This window comes from Erinaceus europaeus, chromosome 8 (assembly GCF_950295315.1).
Source record: "Erinaceus europaeus chromosome 8, mEriEur2.1, whole genome shotgun sequence".
Taxonomy (NCBI): domain Eukaryota; kingdom Metazoa; phylum Chordata; class Mammalia; order Eulipotyphla; family Erinaceidae; genus Erinaceus; species Erinaceus europaeus.
In genome coordinates, this window is record NC_080169.1 from 118,513,321 (window position 1) to 118,530,494 (window position 17,174).

The window sequence follows — 17,174 nt, forward strand, 5'->3', positions numbered from 1 at the left end:
CGGCGAGTCACGCTGCCCGGCGGCGAGGGGGGGCGCTGGCCGCCCGCAGTGGCCCGAGCAGCCCTCTCCTCCTTCCCTCAGCTTCTCCAGGCTTCTGATTTATCTCCGCGTCCTTCCCCGATTTGATTTTTTTTTTTTTTTTTACATATACCTGAAAGCGAGAGGGCGGGGTAGCTAGCGGTCCCCTTTCTGTCCCCCCCCATCCCTCCCTTCCTCGCTCCCTCCTTCCTTTGCCTTCTGGGGTTGAATTTCTTCCCCGCCGCCACCACCTCCCCGGCGGGCGTTCTGCTGGAGCCGAGCCCCGCGTAGAGGGAGCTGGAAGCTGCCGCCGCGCTCCGGGCTCCGCGCTCCGAGCTCCGCACAACTGGAGCCTGCAGGAGGCGGGAGGGGAGGGAGGGGAAGGCGAGGCGGCGGGAGGGGCTTGGCTTCCGCCGGCGCAGGGAGGACAGCCCATCAGCCTGCTTGGGAGAACCCCACGGAGCCGCGGACCCGCACCTCTGCGCAGCCGGCTAGGGGAGGACGGCGGCGAGCTCCAGGGCGCAGGATGGCGGTGGCCCCGCGAGCCGGCTGCGGGGCAGCGCTGTGGCTGTGGATCGTCAGCGGCTGCCTCTGCAGAGCCTGGACGGCGCCCTCCGCGTCCCGTAAGTAGCCTCCCCGCGTCCCTCTCTCCATCCTTCTCGCCGGCCAGCAAGCGAGGCCGCTGGCCCCCGGGGACGCGCGCGCGGTGCCGCAGTGGTGGTGGGTCTGCTCCGAAGTGCCCTGGCGGTTCTGTCCCCTGGTCTTTCTGTCCCTCTGTGTTCTCGCTTTCTCTCTCTCTCTCTCTCTCTCTCTCTCTCTCTCTCTCTCTCTCTGTATGTGTGTGTGTGCTGGTGTGTCTCCGCTGTCACGCACTTGCAGCCACCGCAACAGAGAAACTCTCCACCCGGGGCTCTTGGTTTGGGTTGGGGTGAGGGCGGCGTGGTGGTGGTGGTGGTGGATTGCAAGGCAGAGATGTTTCTGGAAAGTTGTAGGGATTCCTTGGCAACTGCTGGTTTAGAGGGGTTCCTGGATGACAAGCTCTGAGGAGTGATTTTCCACTTGCTTGTATGTTGTGTAGCTGGAGTTTGATGCATTTTGCTTAGTAGGTCAGAGAGAAGTGGGTTGTGGCAGAAACAAGTTGTTCCTCCTTCTCTTCCTTCTCCTTCTCCTTCCCCTCCTTCTCCTTCTCCATCCCCTCTTCTTCTTCTTCCTCTCTCCTCCCCCTTCTTCTTTTTCTTCTTCTCTTTTATTATTGGTGTTCAATGAAGACGAAGTTGGGGAAGAAAGAGAATCCTATTTTGAGCAAATTTGGGTATCTAGGATTTGTCTTAAAGGGACCCCCTCCTCCCTAACTGCAGACAAGTTAATGGTTATTTAGTACTTGCTTATTCAAATGGAAGGCATAGAATCCAGTGCAGGGAACTGGAATTGCGGGAATTGTTTAGCAGTTTGATGTAATGCGGTCCAGGACTTGGGACAGTCAGTGCAAAGCATCTTTAACATAGCAGTGAAGAGTTCTTTAAAAAAAAAAAATGTTCTCATGAACATGGTTGCTGTTCAGTGTGTTTATCTGTGTGTGTGTGTGGGGGGGGGATTAATCAATTTAAAAAAGACAAGAAGAGATTGCTCTTGTTTTCATGTGGTTAGAAGAGCAGAGAGGAATGGAAGATTCCAGCCCATCTCCTGCACTGCTTTGGAACTATATACCTTGTATCTAGGAAGGGAATGCATGTTTGCTTCTTTGATTCTGGATGAGTTAAAAACTCAAAGCATCGTAGAAACCAGGATAATATTCATAAGGAAAATCTTATTTGGGAGAATCCATAAGTTGTTACAAAATAATAAAGGGGTTTTCAGAAGAAAAAAATAGATATTTTCCATTTGGAAAAAGAAAAAGTTTGGTGTATTCCAGAATTCTTTTATCTATGCAAAGCAGTGCTATCTGTTCATTAGATGTTAGGATGCATTAGTGCTTCTTTGGCTTTATGTCAATGTTAATACTATCTTCTTAGTCTGTAATTACTGACAGATGTAAGCAGTGAAGACAATACTTTTTTTTTGACAATAAGGTGTTCTCATGCATCTGCTAATTAACAGTATCATGCTTTGAATCAGTAGTGCTGTTTTGACAAGTGTTCTCAAGTACAGACTTTGTTTCCCTTGCATTGAACAATGGTAAACCACATCGTCGCAAGTTTGTAATGAACCTGAAAAACGCACAAAATATTTTTTTCACAAAACATACTTATCCTCAAAAGTGTAATCTAACGGTAATAGTTTGTGTTCATTTTATACATTTAAACAGAAATTTCAAAATAAATAAATAAAAAGTTTCAGTGCTAGCTGTTAACATTTACCCACATAAGTAGCTATAAACTTAGTTTCCATTTCAAAGTTTTATTAGGAGAACTGTTACTTTCCTCAGAAAACCAGCTACTGTAAGTGAATTTTAATATAATATACAGGTTGATCTCAGGGTCTTATAACTAGTTTTATTTTATTTTCTGATATCTATATTCCATTTTTCCATATGTTTCATTATAGTGGATCAGTCTGAACTATTCTGTTTTCAGAATGCCACATATCTAGCCTTTGTGTCAACATACTTTAAGAATGAAGATTTTTAGTTTAGAGATATATTCCTCATTCTTAGTATTTAGGTTAAAATTTAGGGGAAAAAAAACCAGCAGAAGTCATTGCATTTTCCATTTCAAAGTTTTATTAGGAGAACTGTTACTTTCCTCAGAAAACCAGCTACTGTAAGTGAATTTTAATATAATATACAGATTGATCTCAGGGTCTTATAACTAGTTATATTTTATTTTCTGATATCTATATTCCATTTTTCCATATGTTTCATTATAGTGGATCAGTCTGAACTATTCTGTTTTCAGAATGCCACATATCTAGCCTTTGTGTCAACATACTTTAAGAATGAAGATTTTTAGTTTAGAGATATATTCCTCATTCTTAGTATTTAGGTTAAAATTTAGGGGAAAAAAAACTAGCAGAAGTCATTGCATTTGCTTGCTGATTGAATTCATACTCAGTTATGAGAATTGTTTATCATAGTCTCCATATTCATTTAAAAATATATAAAGACTTAAAGACATTTGTAAAATTTAATTCGAACTGGAATTGTGTGACAAATGTTCAAACTTTTGCCCCACACCCTGTTAATGAATTAACATCTGTGAGAGATTATCTTTCCTGAATTGAATGAGCTTCATCTAATTACTAGTTAAAATTTGTACTTTTGCATTTAATGTAAATTGTATTGATAGCAGCTGTAGTTAAAAAGAAAGTTCTTCTCCTCCTCCTCTTCCTCTTCCTCCTCCTTTTCCTCCTCTCCCTCCTCCTTCTCCTCCTCCTCCTCCACCTCCACTTTCTCTTCCTCCTCTACCTCCTCTTCCTCTTCCTCCTCCTCTTCATTATGTTCTCAACATTAAAACATTCTAAGTAGGAAAAAAAGTAATGACTATAGAATCGATGATAATGAACAACTCAACCAGGAGGGGTCATCACAAGACAAAAAGTAGCCTGGAAATCCTAAAGTAACATTTTTTATTTTTCTTGATACACAGTAGAGAAACATGACGATTATGTTAGAACACTCTGTCCCCAAATATAAATGTAATCTAAGGGGCATTTTGAGTAGATATTATTAATATTTTTTTATTTTTGTTTGCTTCTGGTTTATTGAATCACTGTCTCATTGAAATGCAAGTAAAAGACTGTTAGTGTTAACACAACCTATATATATATATATATTTTTTTTTTTCAACTAAACTAAAATCTACTTTGAAGAAGCTCATTTCTTGGATTAAGTAGAAGTGGAATTTAATTTCTTGGCAAATAAGAGAATGTGAACCACTGCTAAACTGACAGGATCCGGTAGTCTCTGTGCTTGTCAAGGTGCCCATAATGTATGCAGGTGGAAAGATTAACTTGAATGTTCTACTCCTAGGCTGTTTCATGTAAAATCAACAGATTAGAACATTTTTGAAAGACCGTAAGAGTGAAATGATAAATTATGAATTCAAGCTCTCATTGATACATTATTAATATATACTAAAGTTTGACTTGACTAATGTTTTCTGATGAAGAGTGGTTTACATGATCTTTTGTGGTTCTTAGTTATGATTTCATGCATGGCCATTTCCGGAAGTTTTTTTTCTTCAATGATCATGTACTTTCTAACAAGTCTGTTTTGCATATGTAAGCTCACACATACATGTTTGGTAAAAATCTTTTAAGTGCACTTTGTATAACATATCTACTATGATTTTATATGTGATACATCAAATATGGCTATATTTGTCTGTATATATCTTCTAACTTCTAATTCAGTGAATTTAAATTTCTTACACATTTATAGTTTCGTGTGTTACTATTTCATATAAATACTACAAGATACAAATAAACTAATAGTTTATTCTCTACCTTTAACTTATATACTACCTCAAGAAGGTTACCTTTCTAAGTATTCATATTTAAAATAAGTATGAAACAAACACCCTTAGTTTACATTGAACTTGAATGTGGTAATAAGATTCTTCACTAAGCCTCAATTTTGAAAAGTGCTCTGGCCTAGCAAAATCCACAGTCGGTAAGAGCTCATGCACTTTTTAAAATTCAAACCAGTAAGAAGGAAGGTATTACCTACTTATTAGACATAAGCAGGTAGCCCTGATTCTGCTCTACACACTGATATCTGTCCAAGTTGTCTCCTTCAATAGTGATATGTGGTAAAACTGGCTGGAAGAAAGGAATACATCAATCCAGTGAAGTTTTAACTAACATTTACAGTCATGCAGTTTCCTTGTAGATGACAAAGAACATCTGAGCTGGTGGGGGCATATTATATTTAAACCTATTTTTTGTGAATTTATTTTTGTTCTGATTGGTGTGATTGATCAAGTTCTGTAACTTCTCTGCTATTTTACACCACTTGTCTAAAGTAAATTCTTCTGAGGGCGAGAGGCAGCTTGAGAGAAACAGTAAGCCTTTAAAAAGTTAAGTGGCAGGTCTTCTCATCTGTTGTGTCGTTCTCATGATTGAAGCATGAAAAGAATTCGATATCACTATTTTCTCTTGCTTCATTTTAAAATGCGTATTTATTTGTTGTGAATGATGTATGGAAGATTGATTCTATGTTCAGATATAATTTATTTAAACCTAGTGTGTGATTTTTTTAAATAACTTTTTTTTTTTTTAAATTCTGTATTCTGTTTTCATTGCCATCAGGATTATCTCTGGGGGTTTGGTGACTATAGGACAGATTCACTACTCTGGCTGGCCGTATTTTCCTTTTTATTCCGCAAGATAGAGAGAAATTCAGAGGGGAGAGGGAGATAGGGAGAAAGAAATACAACTGCAGACTGCTTCCACCCTATAGCTGGGGAACAGGGACTTGAACCAGGGTATTTAAACATAGTAACATGTGCTTTCAACTAGATGACCCACCACATGGCCCCACTTTTAGGATTTCTAAACAGAGGATCCATTTAGATTATCTTAGTATTGTCTGTGTGATGAATAACAGTAATGGGATGAAGGGGAGGTGTAATTAAATTTTCCCCACACCTGATTTGAGAAATGTCTTATTCATATATTTTATTGTGCTACTAAATTTCAACAACAGAGTACCTGAAATTTGAACAATGAACATGCAATGCTATCATGATAAAGTGAATACCATGTTTAAGTTTGCATTAATATCTGAAAGTGAATATTCTCAGTGTCCCTAAAGAAAGTCTCTCTTAAAAATAAACTCTTTTTAAATTATCTTTATTTATTTATTGGATAGAGACAGCCAGAAATTGAGAGGGAAGGGTGGGGATAGAGAGGAAGAGAGACAGGGAGACACCTGCAGTCCTGCTTCACTACTTGTGAAGCTTTACCCCTGCAGGTGGGGACTGGGGACTAGAACCTAGGTCCTTGCATATTGTAACATGTGTGCTCAACCAGGTGCACCACCACCTGCCCCCAAACTCTCAGTTTCTATACAGACACTTTCCCACTCCTTGCCATATCAATGTAGAGCAGTGGTCCTTGTTGTGACCTTGGACTAAAAACCTAGTAAAGGTGACTCTCTCTTTCCTTCTTCCAAATTACTTGCAGAAATTACAGCTTCTACTGAAAGATAGATAAATATGCAATGCCAATAATGGTTTCTAGGATAGTGTTGGATGAACCAGAGTATTTGTCCTTTTTCTAAGAAGGCTGTCTAATTTCAAATTTAATGCATCACATTCTTGCAAATCATTTAACCCCTACTCCTTTGTATCATTAATTATTATGTACAAGTTGATATTTGTTCAGCATTTGTGACTTCTAATGTAGCAATGAGAGTTCTATTTGTTGAAACCCATCACATTCAAAAGTATCAACATTGCTAATAATAAGCTGATTTGGTACAGAAATAAATTAATAAATTATCACATAGAAGTGTGGTGCATGCTTTAAAGGTTGGCAAAGGAATAAAGGAAACAAGAAGGAAATGGAAACTACTATTTATCCTAATGGAACTCCTGACTTTTTTTCCCCTTTGATGTTTAGTTGGCAAATTTGATATATTCTGTGACCTCTATTTTCTCCTATTTATTCACTCACTCATTCATACATGTGCATGGTCCTACAGGTTATTTTTATTTTCGAGAGGCAATTAGAATGCCATTTATGTATGTGTGATCAATAACATTACAGTTTTTTTTGGTGTTTTCTTTTTTTATTATTTTTACTTATTTATTTGATAGATACAGCCAGAAATTGAGAGGGAAGGGGAGACAGAGAGACAGAAAGACACCTGCAGTTTTGCTTCACCACTTGCCAAGCTTTTCTTCTGCAGGTAGGGACCAAAGGTTTGAACCCAGGTCCTTGTACATTGTAACGTGTGCACTAAATCAGGTGGGCCACCGCCTGGCCCCAAAGTTACAGTTTTAAACATACCTTGGCTATGAACTTTAAAGATTACTCATGCCTTTCTACTTCAGCCATTCCAATATCAGCTGAACTTGGACTTGCATTGAGTTGATAACTATATGCATGTTCCTTCTACACAGTTTAGAGGAGTTTGATGTTGTAAGCCAATTATATTTTGTAACAGCAGTGCATTTTGAAAACAATGTTGATGATTTTCTTAGTTGTAAATTTTGAAAAAGAACTTGTTAATCCTGCATTTAGTTAATTTGGGGAATAGGCTGTTCATAATAACAGCTTGAAGTAACTGATTTTTTTTCTTTTTTTTTTTTTTTATAGTGCACTGTATTTTTAAACCTCCCCTGGTAGTAGGAAATCTGGAAATAAAGTTGTACTGGTTCTCTCTGAGTTTGTTTGCTGAAAATATACATTTCTCTCTCTCTCTCTCTCTCTCTGTGTGTGTGTGTGTGTGTGTGTGTGTGTGTGTGTGTATACCATAAAAGTGCTAAAGATATAAAGAGTTCCTAGTATCATAATCTGCATCTCCCTTATGACTTAGAGTTCCTTGAAATACTAGAATACCCTCGCACAATAATATATCATTTAGTGTTTTCTTGGTAAGTTAGAAAGAAGATTTAGTTCCTGAGAATATTTCTACTAGGAAAAACTTCTACGGGGGGTGGGGGAGCACGCGGTGGTGCACTTGCCTGTTAAGGCAACATAGTACTGTGTGCAAGGACCTGTTCAAGGACCCGGGTTTGAGCATCCTCACCCACCTTCAGCAGTGATGCTTCACAAGCAGTGAAGTAGGTCTGCAGGTCTGCAAGTCTTTATCTTTTCCTCTCTACTTCTCCCAACCCTCTCAATTTCTCTCTGTCCTACTGAATAAAATGGGGGGAAAAAAGCAGTCAAGATCTGTTGCTTCACAGTACCTCGTGTCCAGTGCCAGCACTGAGCCCCAGCAATAACCCTAGAGGGAAAAACAAACAAAAAATTACTCCTGCCAATATATGCAAAGTTTTTCTTCCCATTTCCAGTCTTTTCTCTCCTTGTTTATCACCCCCCCCCACACACACACACACAAACACACACACACTGAAATCATGTCTGTAATGTCAATATGGAAAATGCCAAATATACTTAATATTTCTATACTTCAAGTTTGTATACCACAACTTTATAATAACTTCTGTCTTCAGCACCAACTATGAATGCTTTTATTTATTTATTTTTTCTCTCGTGTATTCTTTTTTTTTTAATTTTTTATTTAAGAAAGGATTAGTGAACAAAAGCATAAGGTAGGAGGGGTACAACTCCACACAATTCCCAACACCCAATCCCCATAACCCACCCCCTCCCATGGTAGCCTTCCCATTCTCTATCCCTCTGGGAGCATGGACCCAGGGTCTTTGAGGGTTGCAGAAGGTAGAAGGTCTGGCTTCTGTAATTGCTTCCCCGCTGAACATGGGCGTTGACTGGTAGGTCCATACCCCCAGTCTGCCTCTCTCTTTCCCTAGTAGGGTGTGACTCTGGGGAAGCTGAGCTCCAGGACACATTGGTGGGGTCTTCAATCCAGGGAAGCCTAGCCAGCATCCTGGTGGCATCTGGAACCTGGTGATTGAAAAGAGAGTTAACATACAAAGCCAAACAATTTGTTGAGCAATCATGGATCCCAAGCTTGGAATAGTGGAGAGGAAGTGTTAGGGAGGTACTCACTGCAAACTCTAGTGTAGTCCTGCTTTCAGGTATATATTTTGCAGTAGTTTATGGATACGTGTGCACATAAGCTCTCTCTCATAGAAACTGGTGTATATCTAGGTTATGGGACTTTGTTAGAAAGTGAACTACCTGAGATGAAATTAGAGTGTACTATTAAAGGAAAGGTCTCACCCGAGTAATGAAGCTGAAGGGTTGTCATTCCACATGTGAAGTCTCTGGATACATTCTGAGGTGAAGCATGTTGAGGTAGCAATCGTTGCTTTGGTTAGGTTGTGATCGGCAGATGCAATGTTATTTGGTTTGGATTGGGAGATGCATACGGGAAAGTGGGCCCTATCCAAGGGTTCCAGGACTGGGGGAAGTAGGGGCTCTATAGTGAAGATGTGAGGTTCCTGCTGTCTTAGGGTTCAAAAAGACAATCAATAGTTAATATTATCATCACGTTATTTGTTAATTGGGTTAACTTTGAAAAGTCCCTTTGTTATGGTTTGCTGGACAGTACCCAGTATCTTGTATATAGCTGTGCTATTGGAAGCTTCTAATCTACTTGGTCTAGGCTTTTGAGAGAGTCCGCATATCAAATACATAGCCTATATATTAAAAAGATTCAGTTTGTCTTTTGAGAAACTTTGAGACATACAATTGATTTCCCCCTCTCATATTAATTAGCTACTGATTTATATGTCTACATTTTGCTAGGAGTGTACATAAACACCATTCCCACCACCAAAGGACTGTGACCCATCCCTCCCGCCCACTCCCACCCCCCACTGGCCCAGGAAGCTACATGCCTACCCCTCACCACTGGGTTTTTACTTTGGTGCCCTACTTACAATTTGATCAGGTTTTTATTTTTTTATTCTTCCCAAAACTGCAGGCATCTGTAGATATTATACTTTTTATCTGTGGTTATTGTGAAGAATTAAACCTATGAGTTTTAACTTCAGTTCAGACTCTTTAACTGTATTAACCCACCCTGTTCTATCAGGAAGGCTTCAGTTTACCAATGAGTAAACAGAAGTAGACGTAGAAGTTAAGTAGCTTTCTCAGATCACCAGTAGGACATCCCTTATCCATGGAGCTTCTAGCTGAGCATGAATTAGTGTTGCACTGAACTTTCGGTTCTCTGACCAGTGTTGAGTTTTAGTTCATCTAAGTAGCATTTCAGAAGTAATTAACTGCTTGTGCAGAGTTAAAATGGAGAAAATATATTATTACTTTTTCTTTTTTGTTGAATTATGCTTTAATCAAATTGTTCTATATAACATAATAACATAACTCATAGTGGCTGTGGAGATGACTCAAATAGTAGAGCATTCAACTTGCATGCCTAAGGTCCCGTATTCAATCCTTAGCGATGCTTCTGCTAGAGTGAGGATATGACACCCTTCCGCTTCAACACACATAATCAGTGCCTCATGTGAAAATCGCTCACATATATAAAATCTTAAAAAATGTATTTATTTTTAAATTTTTTTATATTTATTTATTTTCCCTTTTGTTGCCCTTGTTATTTAATATTGTTGTGGTTATTGATGTCTTTGTTATTGGATAGGATAGAGAGAAATGGAGAGAGGAGGGGAAGACAGAGAGGGAGAGAGAAAGACAGACACCTGCAGACCTGCTTCACCACTTGTGAAGGGACTCCCCTACAGGTGGGGAACCAGGGGCTCAAACTGGGATCCTTACCCTGGTTCTTGTGCTTTGCACCACCTGCACTTAACCTGCTGTGCCAATGCCCAACTCCCCAAAAATGTATTCATAAGCAGCACATATATACATGTATCTTTGGCATAAGAGAAATGAAGCTTACTTCAAATAAATGATAATTATTATGACATAATCTGTGTTCTTTTTCATTATAAATTGATTTTATAATGTAATGCTCTTTTGCCAACTATTAGCATATATTTAATATCCATGTGGTGAAAACATTTAAAGCTGTGCAAAACATTTTTTCTTAAAATTTTTAATTATTTATGTACTATTGGATAAAGACAGAGAAATTAAGAGGGGAGGTGGAGATAGACAGAGAGACACCTGCAGCCCTGCTTCACCACTTGTGAAGCTTTCCCCCTACACCAGGGGCTTGAACCTGGGTCCTTGCACATTGTAATGTGAGCCCTTAACCAGTGCACCCTCCCCAACATTTCTTATAATGCAAATAAAAAGTCCATTACAGCTGGTTCTCAGAAATATTTTCCATCCATCTCTATCAAGAACTATAAAAATTATTGTCATGAGTAATGTTAATCTGTATAATTTACAACCTATTACATCCGATAACCATTTTATTTTATTTTATTTTATTTTATTGTCACCAGGGATATCTCTGGTGCTGGGTGCCATTTTTCCCTTAAAATTATTTCATTCTATTTTATTTGATAAGATGGAGAGGAACTCAAGAAGTGGGTACAGAGAGAGGGAGAGAGAAATAGAGACACCTGCAGGCCTGCTTTACCCCTGCAGCTGGGAAGCAAGGGCTCACACCCTGGTCCTTGATCATGGTAATATGTCTACTCAGCTGCCCAGCCCCTTGGTAATCTTTTTGAGAGGAGACATTCTTCTTTTAATCTGAAGATAGAGAAAATTTATTGGCTTCAAAACATGTTCCAGTCCTCATGCTTAAGTATTTCTTTTATCTGTTCCTTCCTCTCCATCCCATCACTGAATTTCTAGTTAAGATTTTCAGCATTTCTTTCCAAGCATTAATTCAGCAGCCCCTAAATACGCCTGCCTTCTTCCTTCTGATCTTTCTCCTCTAGTATCTTCCAATGTAGATTCCAGAAATCACATTTCTTAAACACAAGTCTTGGCAGACCAGACTACTTCATTTTTCTGTTTTATTATTTTTTTTCTGTTCCTCTTAGGAACATTCCTAAATCTCATGTGTATACACCATACTTTAAAACTACACTGAAAATTTTGCCCCTTCTCCAATGCAGAATACCCTTTATAATCTCAGTCCATTTGAGCTATACTATATACTATTATCTCCCTCTGGCAGATGGGGCCATGACTGGCAACATAAGAGAAAAGCTAGTAAGCACTGTCTTTGTAGCCTGAATTTACCAGGGGTGGGAGTAGTGGTTCTGATGGCATGTTATGTAAGTCATCTTAGATTTTTATGAGACTAGAATGAGATTTAACCCCCAGCTGCTGACAATAGAATTAAAAGCAAGCCATGCATTCTAAAGAATAATCGCAAATATTTGTCATAGTGTACAAATTCATACTACTCTGTTATCTCTGTCATCTCAAAAGAAATCATGAAGCTAGGTTGTGAACACTCCCCCAGCCTCTCACGTTCTTTTCCTCAGAGGTCGACTTTGCTGCATATTCTGTCCTTTATTGAAACCCATATGGGTAATCAGGATCCTAAAAACCAAGCCTGAGACCCTTTTCACACACAGTTGTTTCCAATAAATGCCTCTAATCTCCATGCAAGTTTAGGCAGATGTCAACAAAGTAATTATTGCTCTAAGAGCTACTTTAAATTGAGTGAGTGCTTATAATATATTTTAAAAAGACCCTTTAAATGATAGCTGTATTTTCAGAGAAACTTGAAATGATGCATTTTTAGTGGGTTATAATCTAGCAGAGTCACTGATAATTGCCACCTTTTATATGGAATACCAGTATTTTCATTCTTTTTTATTTTTTTATGTAGTAAAAATATACCCTGGTAAGTACAAATATATATGTACATTCACTTTTATTAGAAAGGGAATCTCTTTCTTGAATTTTAAGTTTTGCATAGTCTGCCTCTCAGACTTAAAATATCCCCTCTGGCTAAAAAAAAGGAAAAGAAAAAGAAAAAAGAAAAAGAAACAACCTTGATTCTCTGATTCTACCTATCCAGGAAATTTGCTTCCCATTTTAAGTCTTTTTGCAATGATTTTCCCAGTTTTGCAACTCTTCTGCAGGTAACAAAGGTAACTTCCTTTTTTTCTTAGCATCCACAGAGACCTCATTTGGTTCTTAAATGGATAGATAACAGCTGGGTGTTGTATTACAGGGGCAAGACGTTAAGAGACATGGTTTCCCATACCAAGCACTAAATTGATTACATTGAATCTACTATATAGAAATGATCCAATATCAGTTACTTTTCAACTGGAATCCTTTCTGCATGCATAAGTATTCTAAAAAAAATATAAAACTTACTGATTTCACTTTTTTTAAAAAAAAAGTTTAAATGCTTTTATAAAATTTTCTCTTAAAGTTTTTAATTATCTTTATTTATTTATTGGATAGAAACAGCCAGAAATTGAGAGGGAAGGGATGATAGAGAGGGAGAGAGACAGAGAGACTCCTGCAGCATTGCTTCACTACTTGCAAAACTTTTCCCCTGCAGGTGGGTCCGGGTGCTTGAACCTGAGTCCTTGCATATTGTAACATGTGCGTTCAGCCAAGTGTGCTACCATGGGTCTCCTTTACTGGTTCCACTTTTGCACAGTTCTTACTTCCATCAGGTTTCATCACAAACTAATACACAACCTGCACCCTTATAAATCCTAGCCAATGCTTCTATTTGAATTTTTTAAAATACTGAAAGATAAATATTTCAGCTAGAAATATAATTCAATGGACAGGGCATCTGCATTGCATGTGTGCAAATCACATAGAAGGTGCTGTGAAGGGGCCGGGTGGTGGCGCACCTGGTTGAGTGCACACATTACAGTGTACCATGTGTGCAGAAGATCAGACTTGGATCCTCAGTATTGCCAAGTCCTACTCCTACACACTGAGCCATTTTCTTTACCATTCAATTTGTATTTATTAAACTGTTGTACCCTCTAATTTGTTATAAGTTATGTGGTAAATGGACATACATGTAAGCAAGAGACCTTTTTCTTCATCGGTGTCTTAAGTATTGAAGTCTTAATTAACTCTCTGTAAAAAGAGTGACTTTTTAAGTAGGATTGGGTACCAAGTTGTGTGCATGTTATAATAATGTACAAGGACATAGGTTCAAGCTCTGGTCCTCACATGCAGGAAGAAAGCTTCACAAGCAGTGGGATTTTTTTTTTCATTTTACAAGATTACATGTCAACAGGGATTTATAAGATTACAAGTTTACAGGGGTTGGAATCCATACCATTCCCACCACCAGAGTTCTGAAACTTCAGTCTCCCCACTGTAATCCACCACATTTTCCCTAAAGTTGTAGACATGGATCAATCATCTCTACAACTGGATGTCTACATTTATACATAATAGCCCCCTTCTTTTCCCTGATCCAATCCACTCTTCACCTCCAAGCCACTCATGACAGCATTAATACCTTCATATGACCCTCTCCTTTTCCTTCCTTCTCTCTGGGTGCTGATGGAGGGGAGTTCAGAGTCCTCTTATCTTCATCCTATCACTTCTCCTCTGCTGAGAGTATGGATCAAGGTTGTTTTGGGGGTGCAGAAGATAGGAGTTCTGGCTTCTTTGCTGAACATGGGTGTTGACAGGTTGATTCATACCCCCAGCCTGTTTCTATCTTTCCATAGTGGACCAGAGCTCTGGAGGTACGAGGGTTCAGGATACATTGGTGAGGTCCTCTGCCCAGAGAAGTCGAGATGGAATCATAGTAGCCTCTGTAACTTGGTGTCTGGAAGGTGGCATGACCTAAACTGAGACAAGATGGTTAATTAACAGGAACCAAAAAGTAGCATTAGAGCAGATGACACTAGGGATCTTACGGTAGAAGAAGGCTAGGAAATCCATTTTAGGCATGTTCCTAGGGGTACACACCTATGGTAGTTTTGCTTGAGTTTGCTAGCTATCCTGTAGTTGAGTAAGAATATTGTCTAAGAGAATGGCATCAGAATAGAGAAAAGGGCTAGAAAGTTGGATTAGGGCATCAAGTAGCTCCTGTTCTTGAAAAAAAAAAATTCTGTCAATAACCTGGGGTATAATAGTTATGTTGATTATGCAATCACCCAAAATATACATGTTGAGAATGCAAATGTATTGATAATTCTCATTTATTATTTTTTTTTTTCATGAGAAATGATAGGAGAGAGAGAGAAAGAACCAGACATCACTCTGGTACATGTGCTGCTGGGGGTTGAACTCTTGAACTTGGGACCTCATGCTTGAGAGTCCAAAGCCTTATCCACTGCGCCACCTCTTGGGCCACATTACTACTGCACATTTAAAGACGAGATGGTGACATCAAACTATTCTAAATATTCCACATTTTGGAATCTTATAAATAAAAAATGATATTGTTTCAGGCTAGGGAGACAGCACATTAGTTAATCAAAATATCCAGAGTTGTGCTGAGACTCTGAAGTCCTAGTTGCATTTCCTGCATCACCATAACCCAGAATTGAGCAGTGTTGTTTTTTTTTTCTCTCTGTCTTTCTCCCTCCCTCTCTCTCTTTCTCTCTTCAAATAAAGTTAAATTAAAAGCATATGCCACTTTTCCTTCTATTAAATCAGCTGTTTTAAGACAGCTTTTGGTAAAAGATTTTCAGTTCTGTTGCTTGTTAATTTGTTAGCCTATAATTAAAGTATTTAGAACATGCTGTACTGTATCTGCTTCTATATATTGAGCTTTCTAAATGACAGCAGCACAGATGGGAGAAGTATAGACAGGCCACCCTGGTTGCTTGGCTTCTGCCTGCTGGAGTTGTCTACAGAAGAGCTCAAGAAGGACTAGTCGAACAGGTCATTTGGAGAATGTGATGCTTTGCCTTGTGCACAGTCCTGGTTAGAGCTTGGCTCCTGCCATCTTGCAGGAAACTTTTGTGCTATGGCCTCTTCTCTTTCTTTCTTTCCTTCCTTTTTCCTCATTCTTTCTCTGAAAATAAATGTTAAAGAAAGTTGAAGAGAGCGTATCAGAAATCAACACTGAAACTCAGCAAATTAAAAAAAAAAGTGACTAGTCCTAGAATTAAAACTTTCTCACTACTTTTAGTGTATTTTTTCATAAAGTTCTTGATGGCATATTCAAATATAAAATATTACAGTAGAAAATAACTAACATTAAACTTGTACTTGCTTTATATATTTTAACTCTTATTTCAAAACCATTTAGTAATATTTGAACTTAGTAAGCTGCTTCATATGTGGCATGTACTTATAAGACATGATACAATTTAGTCAAATATTTTTAATTGCCTTAATTCTTTCTGTGGGTTACAGAGTTTCCTTTTTTTTTTTTAAATTAAAAATTAGACAAGAAGAATTAAGTAGTTGAGAAAAGAGGGGTGTGTGTGTGTGTGTGTGTGTGGTAGGGGTCAGGCTCCAGGAAGAATATGCAGTTATGACACTGGGCATGTTTGGACCTCACTCTGAGGAGAAGATGTGTAGTAAATATGTTTCTTGAAAATGGCTATTGCGAAGATAGCTCCCAAAGAGCAAATGGCATTTCTGAATTGCTTAGCAGTAAATAATGAGAAAATAAGCCTTCACTGGATGAAAGAGAAACAAATATCTTAGAATTTCTGTTAAAACATTCATTAAGAGAACCTTATGGGTCATAGATGGATGTGACTAACCCTCAAGTTGACTCCACTGAGTACAAAGCATAGAAATGACTGCATGGGTGCCAGGGGATGGTGCAGTGGGTTAAGCGCACATGGTGTGAAGTTCAAGGACTGGCCTAAGGATACTGGTTCCAGCCCCTGGCTCCCCACCTGCAGGGGAGTCGCTTCACAGGCAGTGAAGCAGGTCTGCAGATGTCAATCTTTCTCCCCTCCTCTCTGTTTTCTCCTCCTCTCTCCATTTCTCTCTGTCCTACCCAACAACAATAATGATAACAGCAATGATAAACAACAAGGGCAACAAAGGGGAAAAAATAGCCTCCAGGAGTAGTAGTGCAGGCAACCGAGCCCCAGAGATAACCCTGAAGGAAAAAAGAAAAAAAAATGGCTGTGCATAGAATATTCTAGCATTTAATAGTATATTTACTCTTTAAAGTATTTTGGAAAATGTGATCTCAGTGTTTTTTAGGTGACATCAATTACTTTTGTATGAACTAAAAATAGTTTAAATCTTTGTTTCAACTTAAAATGGAACATTTGGTTAAAAAAAACACTGAAGGTGTGTAGTATTTAAGTCAAAATTCTATATCAAGTGTTTTGTGACTGTGTGTATTTTATTTTTTGATTCATTATCCAGAATGTATTGGATACTTAATTGTCTTCTCTATGGCAGTGTTCCCAGGTCTATTATCTGTGGTAAGATGTCTTCATTGTCAAAATTCATCTCCATGATTCTGTAAAATAAATATCCCTTTACTATGAATGGATCTTCCATTTTTAAAAGCCCCACAAATAAAGATCACAGTGGCTGGGGCCAGGCATTGTGCACCAGGGATAGTTCACATCTGATTATTATGCTTATAGACCTGGCTTTAAGCCCTGGGGCCCCACCTGCAGTGGAGAAGCTTTCCAAGTGATGAAGTAAGGATGTAAGCTTATCTCTCTTTCTCTCTCCCTCTTTATCTCACTCCCCTCTCAGTTTTTCTTTGCCCTATCAAATTAAAAGATAATAATAAAATAGAGATCACTGTG

General features: G+C 38.7%; 1 protein-coding gene across 1 annotated transcript in view; it reads left to right on the forward strand.

Moving 5' to 3' along the window:
* Positions 1-428: 428 nt before the first annotated feature.
* Positions 429-17,174, forward strand: part of CNTNAP2 (contactin associated protein 2) — a 2,382,269-nt gene continuing 2,365,523 nt past the window's right edge. The window contains exon 1 of the mRNA XM_060195676.1: positions 429-641. Within this exon, the coding sequence (XP_060051659.1) occupies positions 545-641 (97 nt within the window). The 5' untranslated portion in view covers positions 429-544. The remainder of the gene's footprint in view (positions 642-17,174) is intronic.